At 42.3% G+C, this 26,411-nt stretch overlaps 1 protein-coding gene across 1 annotated transcript in view; it reads left to right on the top strand.

Annotated features, from left to right (window-relative positions):
- The window catches only part of Shroom4 (shroom family member 4), a 202,778-nt gene extending 194,251 nt beyond the window's left edge, over positions 1-8,527 (top strand). The window contains 3 exon segments of the mRNA XM_038316566.1: positions 782-962; positions 5,983-6,252; positions 7,166-8,527. Coding sequence (XP_038172494.1) covers positions 782-962; positions 5,983-6,252; positions 7,166-7,435 — 721 coding nt within the window. The 3' untranslated portion in view covers positions 7,436-8,527.
- The last annotated feature ends 17,884 nt before the right edge of the window (positions 8,528-26,411 follow it).

Here is a 26,411-nt window from a genome sequence, read left to right as displayed (position 1 = left end):
TTCAAGCCCCTGGTATCACCGGCTTCATTCTCCCCCATTTGACTCTGCAACCATGCAGGAGGCTTGGGCCAGTAAGAATATTCTGGAAGTGGAGGAATGCTGCCCCTTCTCAGGCCAAAGGGCTGCCCTACAAGAGGCAGCTTCCGAAGAGCCTGTGAGAGATGGGATGAACCCTGAGAAGTTTTTGGCAGGGATGCTAATCCCTGTCTTCCAAATGGTGGCCGTGGCTGAGGTCACAGGTGACCTCTTTGCTATGGGAAATCTATGGTGGGGTGACCATTTCAAGCAGGAGTAGCAACAGGATAAAAGAAATGAGTATGAGGAAAGCCACAGGGTACCTTTGTAATCAAGCAGATCAGGTAGAGCTGGGCTGAGTAGGGGCTGCACTTAGGCAGAGGAGAGGTTCCTAGACATAAAGGAACACATTTATTCATCCGCTGCCCAGTCCCTCCCTGAAGGTTGTGAACTAATCTTGGAGGTCTTTTATGTTCTTTGTTTTAATGGTGTGTTCATGACTGAGGCAAATGATAAAAATGTCTTTTGAGCTACTAAGGGCAGGCACATAGAAGGATATGGAAATAGACTTTCTACAAGTTTGCCATTGCTTGGCTTTTAGATAGCCTCCATGTGACCTGTTCATGTTTGAACAGTGCCTTCTGGTCCATTTTATAATAGCTAGGGAAAGTGGTGTCAAATGTTACAGGTAGAGAAAACCGAGAAAGGAGAAACATCAGTGGTCTCTGAACAAAAGTGCTCAAATGGTTACCTTTTGTTTCCACAGACAAGAGTTTCAGCACTTCTCACCTCCTCCGGGGGGCCCAGGAATCCCTACCTCTTACTCGGCATATTATAATATCTCTGTGGCCAAGGCAGAGCTGCTGAATAAATTAAAAGAGCAACCCGAGATAGCAGAGGCAGGCCTGGAAGAGGAGGGAGTTGACTATGAACTGGCTCAAAAAAAGGTAAGCTTTTCATATATCCGAGGTATTTCCAGCATTTAGCTAAGTATCTGAAGGACAACTAGCCCTTCCACACCTTCTAGCACGTCTTTCATGCCTGTGTTTCAGTCTGGAAATCAGACAGCCTTCCCGCAGTCTATACTCTGATCAACAGTAGGCAGCATTAATTGTTTATCTCCCTAGTCCTTAGAACCACCCTGCTACAGGGGCGTGGGAGGTGTGTGTGTGTGTGTGTGTGTGTGTGTGTGTGTATATTTGTCTCTCTGATTGTCTGTCTGTCTGTCACTGGGGATCAAACCCAGGACCTTATGTGGTCTGCACTGGTGTTCTGCTGCTGATCTAAATGCTCAACCTGAAAGAGTCTCCGTGGAGATTTTTGAAGTATTTGGGACCAACACTGGGGCCTAGCATGTGTTAGGAAAGCGCTTTGCACTGAGCTGCATCTCCAGTCAACCTCCCTTCCTCCTTCCTTCCTTACCTCCCTCCGCCTCCCCTTCTTCCCTACCTCCCTCCTCCCATACTTACTTTCTTTTGTAGTGCTAGGGCTGAACCCAGAGCCTTGCACTTGCCAGGCCAGTGTTTTCCAGCTGCTGAGTTACAGCCCTAGCCCTGCAAGTATTACTATCGCCCCCACTGTTTTTTAACCAGTTAAAGGGACTACCTTTTCCAAGGTTACATACTAAATGAGTCCTGCACTCAAAGGCAGGACTGGATTTCTGCTCTCCCATACTGTCCTTTTGAATTCAACAATCTAAGTCACTGCCTAAGGCACATCAGAGCTCTGGCCAATGGTAGTGCCATTAATTCGTATTCTCTGTAAGTTTCTGGGAGAGAGAACAGACTGACTAAGGAGAAATTATAGGCTGGAAGACTATTATTTATTTGCAATGATGGTCAATTATCTCTTGAAAATACAAAATAGGTAAATGGGGATGTTGTTGTTGCTGTTCCAAGTCTCCCTTTCTTCCTCTAAGTACCAGTAGCCTAGTTTTTTAATCAAGTTCCTGGAATCATTTTACCCCCCTTGCACTTACCTATTTTATTTCATAAGCAAATAGAGTTGTCATAGCAACCTCAAAGGCCCAATTTACCATTTTGTGGACATGTGAACTCAATGTAAATTGCTCTTCTGCCCATATTTCTCTTTCAGGACATGACCTGTAGGAAAACATAAGGCCATTTTCAGAAGCCCTCCTTCCATTTTCCCATCTGAAGGAAAATGTCAGGGAAATAATTGGACCATGGAAGTATCAAATTTTATTGATCCCAATGCTCTTCCTTGGAGTCTGTGTTTCTTGAACATGGCAGAGCTGCTCCTGGTTTATTCAAGGCCTGGCCTTTCCAGGGACAACCATCATGAAAGGGAAGAGAGGTGACTGGAAATGGCAAAGGACAGAATAGCAGAGTGATTTGCAATGGCTGCAGGTGGGGCAGGGCAGTGTTTGTGTGTAAGGAAGAAAGGAGAGGAAGGTCATCAGTTTGCAGTGTTCCAGGAAAACAGCTCAGCTCTGGCCGAGCCTGTAATGACTGGCCAGCTTCCTCCAGTGCATACAATACACCTTCCCCAGGCTAACGTTCAGGCTACAGAACCCAGGTACTGAAAAGCAAAGAGCCCCCTCCCTCCGTCTTCAGTCTTTCCTCAGTCCCCAGAGGGTTGGCATCCCCAGTAAGTGACACTCCAAGTAGGACCTCCTTTGACACTGACACTGACTTCTGTATGAGAGGATGGGAGGCGACAAAATATTCGAGGATGTTTTCAAACCTAGGTATGTTTCCTCATTCCTATCCCTGGGCTCCCAGTTCCTGGCAGGTTTGCTGCGCTTTCCCACACTTCCAAGCACAATCATGATGATCCCCTGACTTCTCTTGACAACAGGCTTTGGAACCTCTTAGTCTTGAGCACCTTCAACATTTCCAAATGAACTGTTAGAAAGGAACGCTCCAAACCTACTCATCCCAGAAGCTTAAGCTAGAGTAATCATAAATCAAACACTGAATGGAGCTTACTTCCTGTGTACACGATACTCTCCTCAACATGTACTAGTTCATTTAATTTTTATAACCACTCTGTGATATGGGTGTTATTGTTATCCTACTTTTTTTTTCCTGTAGAGAAGTTGAAGCCCACAGAGGTTGAGTAATGTATTACAGGTCAGACCACTACTTTGTGATATTCAAAACAATCCGTTGCTAGAGTCTATGATCTTAACCACAATGCAATACTGGCTGCAAAAGCTGTAGGCAACCAGGATAGATAGCATCATGCCATTCAGAACCTCTTAGTTAAACAAGGTCTTCTCTCCCTCTCCTCCCTCCCTTTCTCTCTCCCTCCCTCTCTTCCTCCCTCCCTCCCTCTCCGCTCACCTGCTTGCTCTCACTCCCTCTTGCTTCCTACCTAGCTCACTCTTACTCGTTCTGGTATTTATCTGCACCAGGATGTTATGTGTGCACACATATATGTTTGTGTACATGTGCATGTGTAGCCTGGAGGTCAACACTGGGTTTCCCATTCCATTGTTCCTTACCTTATTCTTTTTAAGAAAGTTGCGCTCACTAAACTTAGAGCTTAGTGATTGGCTAGACTAGCTCATCAATGAACTCTGTGAATCCCTCTTTTTCCATCATCCCCCAGTGTCAGTTACAGATACATTCTGCTGTGCCTGGTTTCTTATGATCCTCATACTTGCATGCAAACACTTCAACAATTGATGCATCTCTCCAGCCCCTGAGTTCCTTATACTAATGGTAATGATAATGTTTATGATAACAATAGCACAAATAAATGTGCACTTGGCATTTACTGTCTCAGACACAGCAGTGAATAGTTTGCTTCTGCGATCATATTTACTATCAAATTGTCACAGCACCCTGGACAAAGGTAGACTGCTCTAGTTAATAGATGAAAAAGCAAACTTCTTTGTTTCCAAAGTTTCTGAGTTTGTAGAAGGCATGATTGGTATCTAGCGGTTTATATGGCTCAAATTCCACTCCATTGCCTTCTGGTGAGTGCAGTCACACAACTGATTACTGCTAGAAATTAGAGGATTAGGCTGTGGTGCTTAATTTTGTCGAGTTGATTAGATCGATAGGTGCCTAGAGACTGCAAAGCATGCCTCTGGGAGTTCTGGGAGGCATTTCCACAGAGGATTAGCAAAGGGTGAGTGAACACATGCCCAGAATGTGGAGATGCCACCATCCGATAGGCTGGGGACCCAGATGTAATAAAGGGGTGAGGGCAGGCAAACCTATAGTATAGGCTCTCACTCTCTGTGCTCCTTGCTGCCACAATGAACTGAAACTTCTGAGACCGCGAGCCAAAGTACACCGTTCTTCTCTTATTCCTTTAAGCTGTTTTGCATGGGCATTTCATCACACAAAACATACAACAAAACTTAGCACATAGGAGGTGCTTCCCTGGAGAAACATAATAAACAGTAAGAGATTGGCCTTGCACTCATGAAATAGAATTATAACAAATTAAAATTACACTGAGTCTTAGTCACTATTCTATTGCTGTGAAGAGACACTAGGACCACAGCCACTCTTATAAAGAGAAGCATTTAATTGGGACTTGCTTATTGTTTTAGAGGTTTAGTCCATTATCATCATGGCAGCAAGACAGGCAGATGTTACCGCTGACAGTTTTACATCTGGATCCATAGGCATAGACATCCATAGGAAGATCCATAGGAAGAGAGACACACTGGGCCTGGCTTGAGCTTTTGAAACCTCAAAGCCCACCCCCAGTGACACATTTCCTCCAACAAGGCCACCCTACTCCAACAAGCCCAGGCCTTCTAATCCCTCTCAAGTAGTACCACTCCCTAATGAGCAAGCATTCAAATATTTGAGCCTGTGGGGGCCATTTCTATTCAAACCATCACACACTGTAAAGTCTGATTCTAGAAGTTTTGTTTAACTTTGGGGGTTTCTGTTTGCTTGTTTGCAGTTCTAGGTATGGAGGTCAGTATCTTCTGTGTGTTAGGAACTGTATGACTGAACTATACCCCTAGGGGTAAAATACTTCAAAGCCCCAAAAAGAAAGAGGCCACTCAAAGATGATTTCTAGAAGGGGTTTTTCCCTAGAAAGGGTGGAAGCAAAGCTGGGCCTTGGAGATAGAACAGGAATAGCCCCACTGCAGAGAAATGGAGCAAATGGAGCTACAGAATCGATTCAGAAAGTTCAGAATGGGGGTTGTGAATATCGTGAAGTGGAGAGCTAAACCTGATGGTTCTGGAGAGTGGAGGTAATGGGTCATATTGGACAATAATAATAACAATGACCTACCTTTTACTGAACACTTTCTGTGCTAAGTCATATGAATTATTATTGAATCATTACCACTCAGTGTAATGAACACAGCACTTACCTACCGTCCTTCTGCAAAGAGAGAAAGTGAAGCTCAATTAAGTCAAATCATTCAGGTCCTTCAGATAGAAATTGGCAAATCTAGAGGTCAAAGACAGTCATTGTGACCGCAGAATGTTCATTCTCACCCAAAGGCCTCAAAAGTCATCCCAGGGGCCAAGGACCTAGCACACTGTAATGCGCACCAGAAGAAAACATATAAAGTGATTAACAAATATCTGATGACAATTCTTTCCAATCTGGGGCCTTAGAAGCTCTCTACTTCCCATTTATTATAGTCTCAGTTGCATTTTGCAGTGTGGCTTGGTCCATGGGTACTGCTTATCTGACACCAAGAGCTTTGGTGGTAACATGGAAATTCCCACCAAACAGGGAGGGAAGGTACCTAACTCAGAAACCTGGAATTGCTTTTCAGTTGCCAGGTTTCACTCCATGTCTTCATTCTCCACTCCGTCTTTCCTTCCCTATCCCTCCGCTCCTCCCCCTTCCATTTTTAGTTGGATCATTTAGACAAGCTCTCAGTATGTAGGCCAGGTTGAAATATTCTTGCCTTCACCATCCATGTGCAGGATACAGGTGTGTGCTCTGCTGAGCCCAAATCTGTTTCTGTTGAAGTCCAAGTTCATCCTTTTGTCTTCTGTTTAACTCTTTTAGATTCAGCTCATTGAAAGCATTGGCCGGAAACTTTCTGTCCTGAGGGAGGCCCAACGAGGGCTCCAGGATGATATCAATGCCAATTCTGCCCTTGGAGAAGAGGTAGAGGCCAACTTAAAAGCTGTCTGCAAATCCAATGAGTTTGAAAAGTATCATTTGTTTATTGGGGACCTGGACAAAGTGGTCAACCTGTTGCTGTCACTCTCTGGACGACTGGCCCGGGTAGAGAATGCTCTCAACAGCATCGATTCAGAGACCAACCAGGAGAAGGTACAGATGTTGTTCCCGAGGCTGTAGCTGAAAGAAACGCCTCTTTAGCTTTTAAGGGAGCCAGGAAACAGCATTAAGAGTGTTGGCAGTGGCTTTTTACTACCACGAGATGTTCTACATGTTAGCTGTGTGCCTATAAGCAGCTTACTTAGCCTTGTTCTGTCTTAGTTGCTTCATTGATAGAATGAAATAAGCATGCAGCCTGCTTCATGTGTTTTATGTGATGGTTGAGATAATCCAAGTTAATTGCATAAAATAGTGTCCAAAACAGAGTCCATATGGAATCAGTGCTAGCTGTTAGTGGTGGTGATTCATGGTGATGGTAATGATAAGGGTGGGGGTGGTAGCAGAAGCAGAAACAGCCGCAGCCGCAGCAGTAAATTTGCCTCTGGTCCCCTTAGAATTGCAAAGGGGCCCTCCATTTTATAGGTTATTTCATTCTGTTATTATTGAATTAAACTCCATTACCTTCACCTATACAAGTAGCTTTGATCCAGGGTAAGAGGCCCGTACACGTGCACACACCCTCGAATATACCCCCCCACTCACGTCCGCTCACACAGAGACATCATACAGAAAGCGTCACCACAGTGGTGTTGTTCAGCAAATGGAAGGGACTCAGTTCAACTTGGAGAGGGGCTTCCTCAGTACCAAACCAAGTGGTGACCCATGCTTTAAAGACAGCCTTAGAGACGGAAAGATGTGATTGCACACACCCCCATCCCAACGTGCTGTCATGCTTGCCCTTCTCGAGCTATAGGCAAGGGAGCTTTGTATGTTAAATGCTTACAGAACCGGAAATCTAGGGCTGGTTAGTTAGCAAAATGTATAGGTGCTTCCTTGGTGAAAGACTGACTGCCGTGCAGATGCCTGGGGACTGGGATAGCATTTAATTGGTCCTCTGCTTCCCCAGTTGGTGCTGATAGAGAAGAAGCAGCAGCTGACAAGCCAGCTGGTGGATGCCAAGGAGCTGAAGGAGCACGTGGACCGCCGGGAGAAGCTGGTGTTCAGCATGGTCTCCAGATACCTGCCTCAGGACCAGCTCCAAGATTACCAGCACTTTGTGAAGATGAAATCTGCACTCATCATTGAACAGAGAGAGCTGGAGGAGAAGATTAAACTGGGGGAAGAGCAACTTAAATGCCTCAAAGAGAGCCTGAACTTGGGGCCCAACAATTTCTAAGTCTGCGGGTGCCCCTGCACCCCTGCCCATCTGCAGTGGAAAGTGCTTTCAGTCTCCAGTAGCAGGGGCACTAGCCAAGTATATAGAAAGTACTTAGCAGATGGTTTCAGCCATCTCCCAAAGAGAGCCTGGGATGGCCCCGAGCTTCTACCTTGCAGGGCTGCAGCAAGGGGTGGTTGTACTACCATGCTCTTTCCCAGTGAGTGGGAGCCCTTCGCTGCCCATCGAACCATTAAAGTGCCTTCATCTCTGTACTAGGACACCAAAGACATCACAGACTCAGTCCTCTCCCTTGCCACATACCCTCTTCATGGTCAGTGCAAAACTGCCTTGCAGTGTCCCCCTTCCCTAGGGCTAGTGACCTCGCTTAGCCATTGTCCACAGATTTGCTTGAGTTGAATGCATTCACCTGACACCAGCTTCAGGCCCTCACCCAGAATTGGCAGCAGGAGGCACAGAAGGAGAGATTGCATAGAAGCAGAGCAGATGTTGGGTATACCCATGTATTCATCCTCCCTTCCAGTAAAACCCAGGTTTAAACAAAGTACTTCCATGTCTACCCTCCCCAACAGCTAGTTGACAGTGTTGTTGCTATGGCCTTCCTGCTACTTTGTTTCTTGCCCTGATATCTCCAGGAGTCGTGTGCCAGGACTTGACTCTCTCCTCCTCTGATATTTCTATTGCAACTGACTTCTGGATAGAGCTTCAGTATTGAGGAAGAGGGCTCTTATCATATTTCAAATGGTCTTTGATTTTATTTATTTTTATGTTATCTTTTTTCCTCTTTCACAAGGCAAGAAGAAATATGTTAGAGAGGGGGAAGTTAACCAGAAGGAAAACCTTCCCTGTAGATAAGCCTGAGTCCACCCTGGCTAAGTAATCAAGTGTCAAGACATTGAATTCGTCCGACCATAGCTTCAAGTATCTAAGAAAGTTCTCCCCTTGAACTCACAGCTTCCCTACCATAGCTTGGCTGTGTGCTTACTTGAGGTCTAGATGGCCATAGCATTCCTGAACAGAGTTCGTTCAATGTTTTCTAACTGCCTTTTTTTCCTTTTTTTTATCAAAAATTTCCATCTCCTCCCCTCCTCCTCCCCCTTCCCTCCCCTCCGTTCCACCCATACCCCCACTCCGCCCCTCTCCAAGCCAAAGAGCCATCAGGGTTCCCTTCACTATGTTAAGTCCAAGGTCCTCCCAGCTCCCCCTAACTGCCTTTTGAAGCCAGAGTACTCTCCTAAGACTGAACAATGCAGGATGCATGAGTGCGTGAGAGTAAGTGTGGACAGCACCCTTCCAACAACTGCTTTCTCAGTGGCTAGCCTCATGCAAGCAAATCTATGAGAGTTTTCAGCCAGGGCCAGGCTCCAGAGAAAATTATGATCCATCCAGGATCTAGACATACAGTATCCCTCCTTATCTTCTGGGCCTATGTGCTAAAGCATCCTCTCTGGTGGACGCCTGAAATCTTGGCTAGTTCCAAACCCTGTATTTACCACAATTGTTAATCTCGTCACTGAGAGGACTAAGTGACTGAAGAGGGGTAGCCTATATAGCATGGATACACTGGATAAATAGATGATTCATGATCCATGTAGAATGGAGCAAAATCCTATCACACTACTCAGAATGGCACACAATTTCAAACTAATCAGTTTAACTCTATGATATTACATTTAATATCATCAAACCGTGGTTGATCATGAAAACCGAAAGAATGGAAGGTAAAACCACAGATTAATGTACAAAGAACTGAAACTGTTGCTTTTGCCAAGACCTGACATTGGTAGCCAGCCTCTGTCCTGGAAAGGCATTCAGGAGAACAATAGCAAGAGGGGAATTACCACCAAACTGCCTTTTTATTTAGCTCAGTCTTCTGTTCCTTACTAACTGGGTACAGTCCTTGATGTTATCCCTAAACAATACAACAGAAGCCCAAAACTACCAAGCCCGGGCATCACCACATGTTACTGCTGAGTTCCTCAGGGTCCTCGGAGGTTCATTGTAGCTGCAGTGTTACCTCGTTCAACCAAAGAATTTGCCAAGGAACTTCACTGCTGCTACAAATACTGGCCACTTCTTCCATTATCTCCACACTGTGTCTAATAGCTTTGGGAGAATCTTGGCCTGCAGGGTATTCTAAGGGGTGGCAACCTTTTCTGTGGTTCGCCGGGTATACTTTTGTTTTTTAGTACTGCTGCCTCTACAATAACCACTGTTGCTATATCAGTACTGCCATTCTCCCCTCGAGTGAAAGATTACAAACTGTTTTAAGTATAACCCCCAAATCTATACAGAGCATGAAGCTCTGTAGCCGCTATTCTGTGCTATGCCGTGCAGCTCTGTGCTGTGGTGTGATGTGAAGTGCTATACAATGCTGTGCAGTGCTGCACTGTGGAGTGAAGTGCTGTACAATGCTGTGCAGTGCTGCACTGTGGAGTGCAGTGCTGTGATGTGCAGTGGGGTGGTATGATGTGAAGTGGTGTGCAGTGCTGTGATGTGCAGTGGGGTGGTATGATGTGAAGTGATGTGCAGTGTGTAGTATACAGTGCTACAGTATGATGTGCAGTGCTATGCAGTGCTGTAGTATGATGTGAAGGGCTATACAGTGCTGTGCAGTGCTGTAGTGTGCAGTGTTGTACAGTGCTGTGATGTGAAGTGCTGTGCAGTGCTGTGCAGTGCTGTACTATGCAGTGTTGTAGTATGATGTGAAGTGCTGTGCAGTGCTGTGATGTGAAGTGCTATACAGTGCTGTGCAGTGCTGTTCTATGCAGTACTGTAGTATGATGTGAAGCACTGTGCAGTGCTGTGAAGTGCTGTCCTCTGCAGTGCTGTGGTGTGAGTGAAGTGCTATGTGGTGCAGTGCTGTGCTGTTCTAGCCTGTTCTATTCAGGATGGCTGAGTACTTACCCAAAGGGAAATTGGGAGAGGTGAGGAGATGCTTTGAGTAGAGGCCACACTTGCCTTACCTTCTTTTAATAATGGGCCCTAGGACAATCGATAAAACAGTTCAGATGTCTTATAGTAGGATGGTGAGAGTTATGTGTTGTATCATTCGAAGATGTATGAGAGTTATGTGTTTTATCTTTTGAAGATTGTTTGGCTATAGCAGAACAAGGAGCAGTCACTGTGCTGGATATCATGGCCATAGGCTGGGTATTTGTAGCCTTTGTTATGTTTATTATACCTTAAGTATATGATACCAAAAATACTATTAACTGTGGTTTGTGTGTGTTTGTTGTTTTAGCATTGGTGGAAGTGGGATCCAAGGCCTTATGTATACTGGGCAAGTGCTATATCACTGGACTTCAGCCAAAGCCTTAACTTTCATCTTTGTCCTTCGTCCCACCTCCAAAGAGTTTGTAGAGTCAGATTCATAATACAAGGCTAAGTTTCCAATGTCTTTGAAAGATAACCTCAAAAATAAGCTGAGTAGCAAAGCTCAATCGACTGACACGGGCATGCCCTCCTCTTCGGCTGTGGCATTCCACAGTGAGGAACATCGCTGAAAAGTGCCAGTGCTACTTGGCATGGGATAGCTCTCTGTGGTCTTGGTTTCTAGGATCAGCCATCCTCCAAGGCCCCTGAAGAGATAGCGGCATGAAAGTTAGGTCAAAAGATTGGCAACCCCCACCCAAAGGTTACTGGTCTTTTGCTCTTTCCCTTCAAACAACTTACGTACACCTCACTGGATCACGGGAGAGCAGGGTGGTGGAGAGAAGAGAGCCAGTGCAAGATCACTGTCATTCCCCCATCCTCCCCCCATCCCCTGGCTCTAGATAATAGATGTTCCTCAAGTCAAATGATTGAAGACTCAGTCAAGATATAAAGCAAATACCCAAGTAGAATCTTAAGAGAATGAGACAGATATACTGGAATTAAGGCCCTAAAAAGGGAGCAGTTTGGATGCACAGGACAGGAAACAGAGTAAAAACATAAAATGCCTCTTTCGAGACTGGGCTCATATTTCTGTTTGCCACTTAACTTCACGTGCCAAAAAAGATGTGTAAGGGGTACCAGAACTACATCCTCAACTCTAGCCTTCCCTGAGGGTGCTGCTTTTCTAGTAGCAAACCTCAAATGGAAGAAGTTGGGTATACTTCTGGCTACTTCTACCCACGTGGAACTTGGCAACTCCCTCTCATTGCCAATAATAATTCTGTGGCAGAATATGGTATTATCTGAAGATTAAATTCTTAGAAGGGGTGGGGCATGGGGCAGTGTATATAGAGAAAGAATCGGTGTTTGCTGTACAATTTCGGGGCGTTGTCGATCCCATGTAATGCTATTATTTTTCTGACTCTTACTGTTTGCGTGTTTGTGTCCTCCACCATTCCCCTCTTGGCTGACATTGATATGCCTGCCATATTGTCATCAAGGGTCATACTTCAATAAAAGGTGCTAAGGACAACAGAGACTGGCTCTTATGGTCTGCTTATGGAATATCAATTATCTAATATTCTGATGAAAACTAGTAGAAAAATGTGGTTACTTATCAATAGTTTTCCCTACACAGCGATATGGCCAGAACCTTATCCATAGTCTCAAACTTATAGCCTGACACCCTAGGGATGGTATTAATGCTGCACCGTTCATTATTCCCAGTAAAACAGCAGTGTCTGCCATAGCCTTCTTAGGGGACTAGCTTTTAGACACCTCCTCCTCCTACTACTACTGAAGGATAAAAATAACCACCAGTCTTACCCAGCTGTGAATCCTGCGGGCCACAGTAACACCTGGCCTGCCAAAACAATCCACCTGGTACAATAGTGGCACAAGCATCATAGCCTTCCCTCCGCTACCCTGCCCTCCCATCTTATCTGTCAAATGGGAAAATAATATACTGTAGGTATTATAATTTGGAATAAATTTTATTTGCAAATAATAAATAAAAGCTCCAAGGCATACACTGAGGCATTGCTAGAAAGGCAGAATTCCAGGCCCCATCCCAAGGCCCATGACAACAGTCTGACTTTTAATTAAATTCTTGGGAGATTCATGTGTTTAATATTAAAGTTTGGAAGCACTAATACATCACAAACATACCCAGGAAAAGTAACTATTTTACAGTCTTGATTCTATGTTTATCCTAAATATATCTTCGCTCTTCTCATATTGATCACAGCTGTCCAAATACAGTTTTCAGATCCAAGGTTGATATATCTCTTAGCTCATTTTGAGCTGCTATAACAATGTACGCAAGACTGAATAATTTATAGTAAATTAAAATGTACTAGCTTATAGTTCTAGAGGCTTAGAAGTCCAAGAGCAAGGATGCAACGCCTCCTGAGAGCCTTTTTTCTGTACTTCATTACAGAGGAAGGTGAGAGGAAACAAGAGATCAAACTCAGAACTTACCTTTTACAATCTGCAGCAATAGAGTCTTGAGGGCGGAGGCCTTGTGGCCTAAGTACCTCCCACTAGGCTCATATCACTGTTAGAATTAAGTTTTCAAAACATACTTTTTGGAGACACATTCAAACTATAGCAATACACAGAATCAAAGGAGCAATCTGAAAAGGAAATTAAATAATTCCCGACTGTTGCTATTACAAAGATACAGATAAATGTTTGAGGTGATGGTTATACCAATTACCTCATCTGATTTATACACTGCTAGTATATAGAAATGTCATGTCATATTCCCAAGTACAATTCCTGTGAATGGATTCTAAATACAAAACTAATGGGTTAAAGGGGGAAATAATTTGATTAACTGTAGAAAAGAACAAAATAATCAGAAATATATTTACAAAAATGCAATACTTTCCCATTAAGAACAATACAATATTGATTAAAGAAGATTGGGAAAACTCTAAACAAGAAAATACCCATATTCATGGGTTATAAGACATAATATCACTAAGATGATTATATACCTCAAACTGATTTACAAATTCAACATAATTCTTATGAAAATTCATACTGATTTCTTTGCCTAAATTACATTATCATCCTAAAATTCATATAGAATCTACCAGGACTCAAAACAGCCAAAACTAGCTCTAAAAAAGTATAGGACTTAGATTTTCAATTTCAATTTCAAAATCTATTACAAATTAACAGTAAAGGAGATATTTATAAGCATAGTGACATACAAACAAATGAAATCGAGAATTAAAAATAAACCTTCAAAATTATAGTCATTTTCAATGAGGGCACTGAGTCAAAAAAGGAGGGAAAGAGGATGTGGCTCAGTAGGTAATGTGCTTGCAAGCGTGAGGACCTAAGTTCAGATCCCACCGTCAGGGTGTGATGGGATATGTCTTTATCCCCAGTGCTGAGAGTTGAAGACATGCAGATCTTTGGTGGTTACTGGTCAGCCTGCCTCTAGCCAAATCAGTGAGCTTTATTTAGGTCCACTGAAGAGACTGTCTCAGAACACAATGTGCAGAACAATAGAGGAAATATAATCATGAGTTGACCTCTGGCTTCTGCAGGCTCCCACACACATGCACATATGCATGCATAGACCACATACATAAAATCCAGACAATTATTTTTCTATAACTAGTGTTGATGTAGCTAGATACCTACATAGAAAATATGACCTTGGAAAAAAGACATTGCTCCAAAAAATATGTATGCCTTAATCTGCTTGAATTTCTGTAATTTAATACCATTAACTAAGTACATTGAACAACAAACATTGGTTTCTTCTATTCTGGAGCACAGGAAGTTCCTGGCCAGCACTAACTGAACCTAGCAGGTTATGAAGAAACGGAGGAGGAGAAGGGGAGGAAGAATGAAGTTGGGAAGGAATATGTTGGGGAGGTGCAGATACAAGGAGAGTTGGATGAGGAATGGGAAATATGATTGTGTACTGATAAATTCTACAACAGGGATGAACCTTCAACATTTTTTGTACTAAGTGAAAAGGAGCCCAAAGCAAAGGACCATATTCTGTGATTCAGTTTATTCAAAATATCTCAAATAGATGAATCTATTTGGCAAAGGACACGTTAGTGATTGGCATGCCCTAAAGGACCAGGGGGGATGAGGAATGATTGATAAGGAGCATAATATTGCTTTGGAGGACAATGGAAACATTTTAAAATTAGAATATCATCGTGATTGTATGACTCTTTGAACGTACTAACAAGCTATTGAATCATATGCTCTAACGTTGTTAGTCACAAGGTACAAGGTCCTAGTAAGTTTTATAGAAAATATTCCTCATTTCCATCAGTTTCACTCCCATTTACAAACTGATTATCATAGAATTCATTCCTAGATATATCATAAAGCTTCTACAGACCCTGATTTCCTTCCCTCACCCTGCTCTGCACTCAACACAAAGAGTTCCCTTGGACTTGCAGATAAAATATCTCCAGGTGAAGGGGTTTCTTACAGAAAGGAGAAATTCTGATAAACAATCCTGCTATTATCAACATTCCCCATCCTGGAGTTAATTCCAGACCACTTGTAAGATGACTGCATACAGACAGAAGAAAATGCCCCGTTCTGAATAGAAGGGAAATGACGCCTACTTTGCATGCTGTCTGCTCAGGCGCCAATTTGAGGGGAGTTGTGTGAAAGCCTCTACTCTCCAAGCCCATCTTCTGATGTGGAGTCCCGTCCCCCATGTCACATATTCTCACCCACCTTTACATATCCGAACATTCACTTTTTAAAAAGGTCCTCATTCAAGCTTTAAAACTGCCCTATGAATTTTTGAAAATTGTAGTTTTGAACATAGACACTGACAGTTGGCTCAGCTTGTTTTGTTATTTGTACATGACATGAAGGGAAGGGTGTGGTATGATCTGTTCACACACTTAAAAGTGGGAAAGCTAGACGTCTCCATTCTCATGAAGCTTCCATCCTAATGAAATTGATAAATCAATCAATGATTGCATAGTTTATATATATATATATATATATATATATATATGCACAATGAGACTACACTATCACTTTTCACCTTGTTTCAGTGACACAAAACCAATTATTGATTTTTCACAGCTGTAATCATTTCACTAAGCTCATGAATCTTTGTTATTAGATTAACTAGAATATTTCATATTAATTTTCAGAAGAGAATAATGCTACATGACACAAGAGTATAAATATCTCTTCAAAATACTGATTTAATTTCCTTAGGTTATCTAGTTATTAAATCACTGGGTCACGTCATGTTCATACTTTTAATTTTCAGAGAACTTTCTTACCATTTTCTAATTTACTGCTGATCTACTTTACCTTCCCAATACCCATGTGAAAGGTTTCTCTTTTCTGTACACACTGAAAAACATTTTTCTTGTCTTTTTAATATAATTTTTATTGCATCTTTAGGAATTTCAAATCATGCACCCTAATTCCACTCACCTCCCAGTTCCTCCATACCTCTCCTCCCTCCTGCAGCAAACAAACGTCAAAACATCAAATCAAAACAAGCAAGCAAGCAAACACAAAGAAAATAATAAAAAAGAATTAAAAAACCAAACAAACAAAACCTCTTCATTCCTCCGTCTTTCCTGCCTCTCCACACCTTCATTCATCCTGGTGGCAGTGGGAGCTGCAGTGTGTCACATAGTACACCCTTTTGTCTAATCAGCTTTTACTTGCAAATGTTTGTTGCAATGAGTCACTGGCCTGATTCAAGGCTTCTGGTTTCTGAGACACCATCATCACTGGATCCTCACCAAAACTTGTCTGGGGTATCCTGCCGCCACCCTGAGTCATGGAGATCCTGCAGGTATTGTTCCACATCACCAGTCCCTTCATGAGCTCCAGCAGGTCCTAGATGGGATAGATGTTAGGGTGTGCCAACCCCAGGCCCAGCTGTGGACCTGGGTGGAAGTTAAGTCCAGACCACTGGGGCCCGCCGTCTCAGGAGAGGGTTGAAGCCAGCTTTCCTATGCCGGTGACGTTAGAGTCAGCTTTCCCGAATCCATAGTGAGGGGTGAGGCCACCTTTCCCAAGTGCGAAGGGGGCAGAGCTCTACCATGAAGGTAGGGGCCAGTTCATTTGCTGCAGCTTCCAGAAAGGGACAAGGCCCGCTATAGGGCCAGCAAAGGGCAGGGGCATCTCAGTATTGCCCTCTGATTCCATCAGGCATGGTTCTCATGGTCCCCTGAAGTGACACAGGCCACAAATATCAACACTGACCCTGGCTCCAGTAGGGTCATGGACCCAGACTTGGCCCTCATTGCATCTCTGACCCAGATGTCACCGTGGCATGCAGTAGCAGCACAGGCCCCTGAGATCTACATGTCCCCTGGCTCCAACATGAACTCAGATGGCTGACCTGATTTCAGCATCCACATGGGCAACGGACTTCAACACAGACTCGGGCTGCAGTGGGACCATGCGTTCTTGTCTTTTTGATAACAAGTCATCATGACAATATGGATAAACATGAAAGGCATCATCTTAAGTAAAATAAGTGAAACGTGAGATGAAAGATGCTGCATGATCTCATGTATATACAAACTCAAAATATGCTTAACATAGAAACCGAGTAGAATGGTGGTTACAAAGGACAGGGACATGAGGAGGATACTAAGGGTGCAAAGTTACGGTCATGAAGATAGGATGGGAGTCTAGAGGTCTAATATACAGCAGGAGGACTGTGGTTAGCAGCACTGCGCTGCGTACTGAAAAGTTACTAAGAACATAAAATAAAAAAAGGTAACCTGGAAGAAAATGGGTATTTTACTAGTGTGATTTGTAGTGAGGAGCTGTTGGGCCGCTTCCCGCCGCCCAGCTCCTGGCCGCCCGGCTCCTGCACGGCTAGCTTTACACCCGAAATAACAACACACAAACTGTATTCTTTTAAATACTGCCTGGCCCATTATTTTCAGCCTCTTACTCACATCTTGACTAACCCATATCTAATAATCTGTGTAACACCACGAATGGTGTCTTACGGGGAAAGATTCAGCATGTCTGACCTGGTGGCTGGCTTCATCGCATCTCTCTCCCTGAGGAGAGGCATGGTGGTCTGCCCCAGAGAGGAGAGGCGGGGCAATTGTCTGAGCCATCTACCTCACTTCCTTCTTCCTGTTCTGTCTACTCCATCCACCTATATTCTAACCTATTAGGCCAAGCAGTTTCTTTATTAATTAACCAATGAAATCATCACATAGATAGAAGACACACCTACATCAGTGATTGTCATTAACCTCTTTACTATATATACGTATATTAAAATATCATATTGTTGTAGAGATATTCACTTTTTCACCAAATAAAAATCATTATGAGAATTTTTAAATGCCTATCAAGAGATGACATTGTTATGATTTCAGCCACAATAAGGCTGACACTTCCAGGTTCTAGGGCCATGCATGGGCGGACAAGCCCTCAGGTAGAAGTGCCTAATGCCCCCCCCCACCCCGCATGACCCACGTGCATGCGTGGTTGCATCATCCACGTATGGCTCAGCTAAGCCCTTGCATGCATGCATGCATAAGCCCTGTCATCTGCGTATGATAAAACCACATCAACCCCCTGTGTGCATGTGCTAGGCAGCTTTTAAAAGCTGGACGCGCCATCTTCCTCTCTCTCTCTCTGCACACTGACTTCCCAGGCCTGTACACACTCCCTCTAATAAACTCCTAAGCAGATTTGTTGCATGTTCCATGTTTCCTTCTCACTCACGCCAGGTAATTTCAGATATATTATTACTGAAGAACATAATTTAAACAACTAGCTTGAGTTCCACTACTTACAAAAGAAACCTAAGTTACATCACATGGGAATATTGCCATTCTGTGGGTTGTTCAATCATAGCCAAAGGCTAAATATATCCAAGGCTCTGATCAAAACACCCCTCCTTCTGGGCAGTGCATGACACCGTTCTCTGGCTGTAATCTTCAGGTCTCAAGTTTAGAATTGTGGCCGGTAGCACAAATTCTAATTGGTCTTAATAAAAAAAACTGGAGTCAGATATTAGGGGGTGAAAAGTGAAAGATCAGAGAAGCAGAGCAGCCAGCCACTAGAGTTCTTACCTCTATGAAATCCTCAGACTGAAAAGGGTCAAACTCCTGTCTCTGCCTGCCCTATATTCCTCTGTCTGCCCAGCCACATCAGTTCTTGTTTCCTGTCTATACAGATCTGTCATAAGCCACACTTTGGGGTGACTTCTGCCACGGTCCTAGCTACAATAGGTTTGTACGTTCCAGGGTAGGGGCATGAGGATGAATGTTAGAAATGTTAGGCGGGAGAAACAGAAATATGAAAGAAATAGAGAGACATGGGATAGTACCAGGAGGGCAACTCAGTGAATACTGAATGCTGAATTCACCCGCATTTAGTTTCCATACCCTTTTATACCCCAATACAAAAGGGGGAGAAAAGGGCAAAAGATGGCTTTAACATGACACAAAGGACAACCAGAACAGTTACTTGTTTCAATACTTCAGACATCAAGCCATTATTTTCTGAGTAAAGGTATATAATGGTTGGGGTAGAAATATGCAGTGAACACACCCTAGACCAAGGATCCTGTAGGCAGACATGCCCTATGTCAAGCCTTCTATTTTAAAAGAAAGAGCAGAAGTAGGCTTGAAGTCTCTGACTTTTGGTCAGAGTGGAGAAGATCCACTTCTATGGACCATCTTAATGTCCAAAACACCAAGTAACCACACCCTAGGTCAGGATATTTTGTTTGTAGCCACACCTGTTGTCGACAACTTTGAAAGAGCAAAAATAAGCTCAAACTCTCTGACCTCCAGACAAGGTGGAACAGGCTCACATCTGTGTGTGTCCCACACAAGTCTTCAGATCTCTATGGTTAACTAGTGGCTAACTCCACCCTCTAATCCTCAGGCAAGCTTTATTTGTTAGAGCACAAACAAAATATCACCATGTTTTCCCCTTTTTGTCTAAAATAAAAGAAGGTTATAACTAATATAAGAAAAACTATATACAATAACAATATACAACATATACAGGCAATGAATACATCAACAATATCTAGTCCAGGAACATTTGACAAATTCAGAGAAAATGCTCCATTTTCTAACCTATTTTGGTGAGTCCAAAAGGTTGTACCTAATTCACTTTCTATTCTAAATTGCATTACCAAAACTATCTTTCTATGTCTCTCAACCTTATACACTTTATGGTTCTTAAGTGAATTTCTTTTCTGAATCTAGTATCAAGGAAAACTATAACTATAAATTCTTCAACTCCCTCAGAGACCCAAGAAGGAAATAATATTACCTGAGTAAGCAGGAAATGCAAGGAAGCAACTTCCAAAACATGTGAGAAATGACAGAAGCAGACGGTTGTGTGGATAGTCACCCAAGGTTCATCCATAGCATTGGGGCATCCATCTTCAGCCTACAGGCCTAGAATATCTGACAGACTTTTCTGTGAAGGAGGACATCCTAGAGTAGCTCTCTGTCCTTAACTGAGTGAAGGCATGACATGTATTTGAATTCTCATTTTCCCTCAAGGTATTCATTTCCTATCTTAAAGGAATAATTAATGGAATTCGCCTCCTCCAGCACGGAGTTGATTGTATTTTTCACTGAGGAAATAATTTGGGAAAAGGCCATTAGTGAATAATCTTCTTGATTTTAAAATGTCGTGGGTTAAATGTGAATAAATCAAAGTGCTTAAAAACTATACAATCCCTGTCCTGATAGGTTTCATTTATCAATTTGGTAAATGTGAAATAGCAGACTAAACACATTAGGAGATAGAACAAATGACTTCTAATTGAGAAAAATCCTTATTTGAGCTAAGCTTAAAAGGATATTGCTGCAAAGACTTATAAATGAGTAGACATTTAAAGGCGTTTTATAAATATAGAAATGTTACTTATCTTCTAACAAAGTATGTAAGAGTAAAAAGAGGCAGAGAAAACTAATGAGGTTGTGAATAAATTAGATAATGTTATCTCTTTTGGACAGGATTTGATCATGTTCCCACATGCCGGTAGCTATTTTCTTTATCAAATAATCCTGTCATAAGAATCAAACAATTAATAAAAATCTTTTATAAACAATTTTATATTTCACGAAGTGTACCCTGGTATGGAAGCATTCTCAGAGTCTTCTGGACCTTGCTAGATTGACGCTCAGACTTCATACCTGCTACCATTTCTGCCACACTCCGCACCTAATGTTCCTCTCAGTTCAGCGAAAGGGTACTGTGGTGGACATGAACTAGGTAATCCCCTGCTTTCATCCAGACTCTGAGACTACGGTGTATACAACACTATGCTCATATCTGCTATTCAAACAGCCCACCAACCCAGCCTCTTCCGATTGGTCTCATTGCTCACAGAATAGAGTTCTAAGACATAGGACGTGTCTTCTCTGGACATCTGACTCAGACTCCTGACAGCTTCCACACTCATCCCAGGCTCAAACTCATTCTGCAGAAGAATCCCGCAGCCTCATTGCTCGGTGCTTTCTCTGTCTATAAAGGTCTCCTTCATTTAGCCTTCCCCCGCTTGGTTAAATCCACTCTATACTATGGCATCAGCTCATATTTTCACTCATTCAGAAGGAGTCCTTCACGATGCTAATAATACCGTATGCAATTCTGATGTGCACTTTATACTCCCTCTCTCTCCCTTTAGACGGTAGGCTTTTAGGGGGCAGACACTAATTCACTAACTAGTACTTAGGACAGTGGTCCTAGCTCCTCCAAAGGCCCAGGATAAATAGTTCAGAATGACAGGCTTCAGGAAGCCTTTCTTGTCGGTTTTAAGTTTTGGAGGTAATTTTACATGGCTTTATCCTTGTGGACAAATTGATCAAATGTTACAGTCTCTTAAAGTTTGATTCTAAGTCTCTCTCTCTCTCTCCCCTTCCCTCCCTCCCTCCTCCCTTCCCTCCTCCCTCCCTCCCCCCTCTCTCTCCCTCTCTCTCTCCCTCTCTCCTTCTCCCTCTTTCTCCAACTCATCCACACCTCTGTACCCACAGTACAGTTTATCTCCCATAACAAAATAACTTCCAAATGGGTATATGCAGTTTCTGGCTATTATGAATAGAGCAGCAATGAACATGGTGCCCATACCATGGCTCGTACAAAGCAGACTGCCCATAAATCCACCTGTGGTAAAGCACCCAGGAAACAACTGATTACAAAAGCTGCTCGCGAGAGTGCGCCCTCTACTGGAGGGTGAAGAAACCTCATCGTACAGGCCTGGTACTGTGGCACTCCCTGAAATCAGACGCTATCAGAAATCCACTGAACTTCTGATCCGCAAACTCCCCTTCCAGCGTCTGGTGCGAGACTTCAAATTGCTCAGGACTTCAAAACAGATCTGTGCTTCCAGAGTACAGCTATTGGTGCTTTGCAGAAGGCAAGTGAGGCCTATCTGGTTGGCCGTTTTGAAGATACCAACCTGTGTGCTATCCATGCCAAACGTGTAACAATTATGCCAAAAGATATCCAGCTAGCACGCCGCATGCGTGGAGAACGTGCTTAAGAGTCCACTATGAGGGGAAACATTTCATTCTCAAAAAATTTTTCCTCTTCTTCCTGTTTTCAGTAGTTCTGAATGTTAGCTATTTTTTCCATGGGGTCAAAAGGTCCCTAAGTATATGGTTGCGAGTGGGAAAATAGGGGACAGAAATCAGGTATTGGCAGTTTTTTTCACTTTCACTTGTGTGTGAATTTTTAATATAAATGCAAAATGTAAAGTATTAATGCAAGCAAAATGTTTCAGTGAACACTATTCAACAGTTCAACTTCATAACAACTATAAATAAACCTGTTAAAATTTTCTGGACAATGCCAGCATTTGGATTTTTAAAAATAAGTGAATTTATTGACAGCAACTAAATTGTGTCTGTAGCATTTTTATCATCTTGAAACTGGGGGTGGTGATACTTCCAGCTGGTATTATTATTATTATTATTATTATTATTATTCATGATTGTTTTAGCTGTTCTGAAATTTTTGTGTTTCCATATGGAAGTTTAAGAATATTTTTCACTCTCTCTGAAGTACTGTGTTGGAATTTTGATGGGAATTTCTTTAAATCTATAGATTTTTTTAGTAGAATGACCATTTTCATAATTAACTAATTAATTAACCCTACCAACCCACAAGAGCAGGAAGTCTTTCCATCTTCTGATGTCTTCTTTGATTTCTTCTTTCAATGTTTTGAATATATAAGTATTTCACTTGCTTGGTTAGAGTTATTCCAAGATACTATTGTTTTTATTTTCTCCTTTTAATTTTTTAAATTATAATTTAATTACAATATCTCCCCTTTCTCTTTCTTCCCTCCAAATCCCCAATATATCCTTCCCTACTCTCCTTGAAGTTCCTAACTTCTTTTTAATAATTGCTATTGCATACATATAAGTATATACATTTACATATATTTCTAATTATAACCTATTCAGTCCTTATAATGCTACTTGTATGTAAATTTTCAGGCTATTGTGAAAGGTACCCTTTCCCCGATTTATTTCTCAGTCTGTTTATATATAAGAAGGCTACTATTTTTTGTGTATAAATTTTATATCCTCTTTCTTTGCTGAAAGTGTTTATCAGCTATAGGAGTTTCTTGGTTTTTACTAATGTAAAAAAAATCATACCAGACAAGCATACTTTGACTTCTTCCTTCCTATTTGTATTCCCCTGGTCTCCTCCAGTTGTCTAATTGCTCTAGCCAAGACTTCAAGTACTATATGGAATAGGTATGGAGAGAGCGGACAACCTTGTCTTGTTCCTGATTTTAGTGGAATTGCTTCGAGTTGCTCTCCATTTAGGTTTATGTGGGCTATATTCTTACCGTAGGCTGACTTTATTATGTTTAGGTATGTGCCTTGTATCCCAGTCTCTCCAGGACTTTTATCATGAGGAGCATTGGATTTTATCAAAGACTTTTTCTGCGACTAATTAAATGATCTGTTGTCACCACCATGCAAACTATAATTTTCTTTTTTTATTTGGTCTTTTGTGTGTGTGTGGTTTCAGTATCAGGGTATAGTAGCTTCATAAAAAGAATTTAGGAATGTTCCTTCAGTTTATTTTTGTGAGGTAATTTGAAAAGGATTGACATTAATTCTTCCTTGTAGGCCTGGTAGAATTCTATGCCAAACCCACCTGGTACTTGTGAGGGTCCCTACAAATGTTAGAGCTAACCTGTGGGAGGCAGGAAGGAAATTCAGCTCAACACTACTCACTACACAGTGCTGGTTCAAACTTCTAGAGCCTGAAACCAGGCAGTTTTTATTTAAGGCATTGAAATGCAGCACAGTTTTGGGGAAAAAACTTTTTGGTAACAATTATCTCAATGCACAATGAAGCTTAAAGCAAAGTGCATGTGACCTTTTCCATAAAAAAAAGGGTTCCGTAGTTTAACAGCCTAGGGTCTGGTGGGGTATCTGCCTTACAGATAACAGAGAGGTCACCAAGCTCTGAAGTGATGACACCTTGTGTGAGGATGGGTTCTACTGACTGAGAAGCAATGCTTAAGATAAAGGGCTAGGGAGGAGGCATCTGGGATAAACCTAAGTCTAGGGCAGCAGTTCTCAACCCCTTTGGGGTAGAATGATGCTTTCACAGGGGTCGCTTAAGACAATTGGAAGACACATGTTTACATTATGATTCATAAGAGTAGCAAAATTATAGTTATGAAGAAGTAATGGAAATAAATTTATGGCTGGGGATCACCACATAAGAAACAGTAGCAAAGGGCTGAGCATTAGGATGGTTGAGAACCACTAGCCTAGGGGATTGGGAACATTTCGTGTTTTGATTATTATGTGTAATGGGAGTTTCTTTTTTGGTCCAGTCTATTTGGTGTTCTGTGTGCCTCCTGTACTTTGATAGGCATTTCTTTCTTTAGATTGAGGACATTTTGTTCTGTGATTTTGTTTGAAAATATTTTCTGTGCATTTGATCTGGGTTTCTGTTCCTTCTTCGTATACCTATTATCTTTAAGTTTGATCTCTTCATAGTGTTCCAGATTTCTGGATGGTTTGTACCAGGAGTATTTTTTTTTAAGATTTAATGTTTTCTTGGACTGAGCTATTCATTTCTTCTACCTTGTCTTCAGTGCCTGAGATTCTCTCAGTCTGTTGGCTCATGAGGCTTTCCTCTGTGGTTCTGTTTGACTTTCTGAGTTGTTCATTGTGAGTTTTATTTCAGTTTAGCTTTTCTTAAGTGATTTCATTTTTTTAAAATTCTACTTTTATGTCTTGAATTGTTTTCATTATTTCAGCCAATAATCAATAGTCTGATTTTTATTTAGGTATTTATTCATATTCTTTAAGGTCCTTGAATATATTCATAATTACAACTTTGAAGTTCTTTTTTTAATCCATTGTCTTGTGCTTCAGCTAAATTGCATTTCCCAGGACCTTTTACAATAGGCCTCTGGGGGAGCTATACTGCCTTGGTTATTCATGGTATGTGTCTTTGTGCTGGCATCTAGGCTTCCAAAATTACGATGGTGTAGGTATTTCTTGATGTAGCTATTTGGCCATGGCCTTTGTTGAGTGGTTATTTTATTCTTTGTTTGCTGTTACCCTAACATTGATTCTAGCCAAGTATGGCAGCTGTGGGAGTCCCTGGTAGAGCATGGTTCTGTGGGTAGCTGGGGAGTCACAAAAGGATAGAGATGGGCTAGAAGGAATGGCTGAATCCTAGACAAGTGTAATGGGTGTCAGGCCCCTGCTAGAGAGCAGTTTTGAGTGCTAGCCAAGTATGGCAGCTGTGGGGTCCCTGGTTAAAGAACTTTTCTGGGTCCTAACTAAATATGGTGGCTGTGGGTTCCCTGGTAGAGGGTGATTCTGTAAGTAGTTGGAGAGCCAGAAAGGAATGGAGATGGACTAGTAGGAATGGATGAAAGGGGTGACGGGGAAAAACTAGGGTTATCTTTGTCCTTCAGCTAAAATGCTTTTCCCAGTGTCTATTACAATAGACTTCTGGGAGAGGCAGACTGTCTTGGTTATTCACAGTGTGCTTGTGTGCTGGCATTTAGGCATCTGACATTATGATAAGGCCAAGTCTCAAGGGGATGGAAGTGACCTGGGAGGAGGGACTGAGGTTAGTGAGCAGTTGCAGGTCTAAGAGTAGGCTGGGGAGACCAGGATGGAAGAGGGTAAGAAAGGCAAAGTTAGCCTACTTGAGTATCAGCCAAGTGTGGTGACTCTGATCGCTGACAGAGCAGCTCTCAAAGCAAAAATTTTATTTTTTAAAAAAAAGAAACTCTACATCATCTTAATTAAAGCCTCTGTTCCTTTTTTAGTATTTTTTAAACTTTCAGGAAAACTTAGACATTGGTGTACCCTAGCATATACTTGTAGATTGCCCTCTGTTTGAGCCTATTAAAAATTAAAAAAATTTAAACCCCAGACATTTTAGATTCCAATAGTCATAAGATTCCGGACACAGCTTGGATGAGTCTTAGTAATACTGTCCTCATGGTCTTGTGTTTGGAGCACAGAATGAAGGTCCATGAGCCCACAAATCTGCTGAGAAACCAGGAATGTTTAGCACAAGGGATTGTCTTTCCAATGGGAAAGATGTAAAACCTGTTCTTCCATCCAAAAAAGCTGAGAATTGGAGGTAATTAACATTATCTGTTGGAGGTAATTCATTATCTGTTGGATCAGGCCATATCTAGCTCCTACAACCAAGACTGGAGGTGGCTAGTAATCTAAATGACCCCTACGGCCAGGGACTCCCCAGGCTCCCACAACCAGCACTAGAGATAACTAGTAATCTAAATTACTCTTAAATCACCTGCATAGCCAGAGGCTCCCCTAAGTCCCCACAACCAGGACCAGATGTGGCTAATAGCCCAAATGACCTCAGCACTATATGATTGAGATCAGGCCAGACCCTTCCTTAGGCCCCTAAGCTAGTACAGGTAGCCTATCTCTAGAGCCCATCTTCCCAGATGAAGTGGCCTGTACCCTCAGTTGCGTTTCTATGTAATTATGTCTCCGTGTGCACTGGGGTTTGTGTTACACCGGGAAACTTTTTTCAGAATTATACTGGATTTATTCAATATGCTGCCAATAAACTGCCTGGCATCAGACGCTCTGAA

The sequence above is a fragment of the Arvicola amphibius genome, chromosome X, assembly GCF_903992535.2.
Source record: "Arvicola amphibius chromosome X, mArvAmp1.2, whole genome shotgun sequence".
Taxonomy (NCBI): domain Eukaryota; kingdom Metazoa; phylum Chordata; class Mammalia; order Rodentia; family Cricetidae; genus Arvicola; species Arvicola amphibius.
This window is presented reverse-complemented; position numbering and strand designations above follow the sequence as displayed.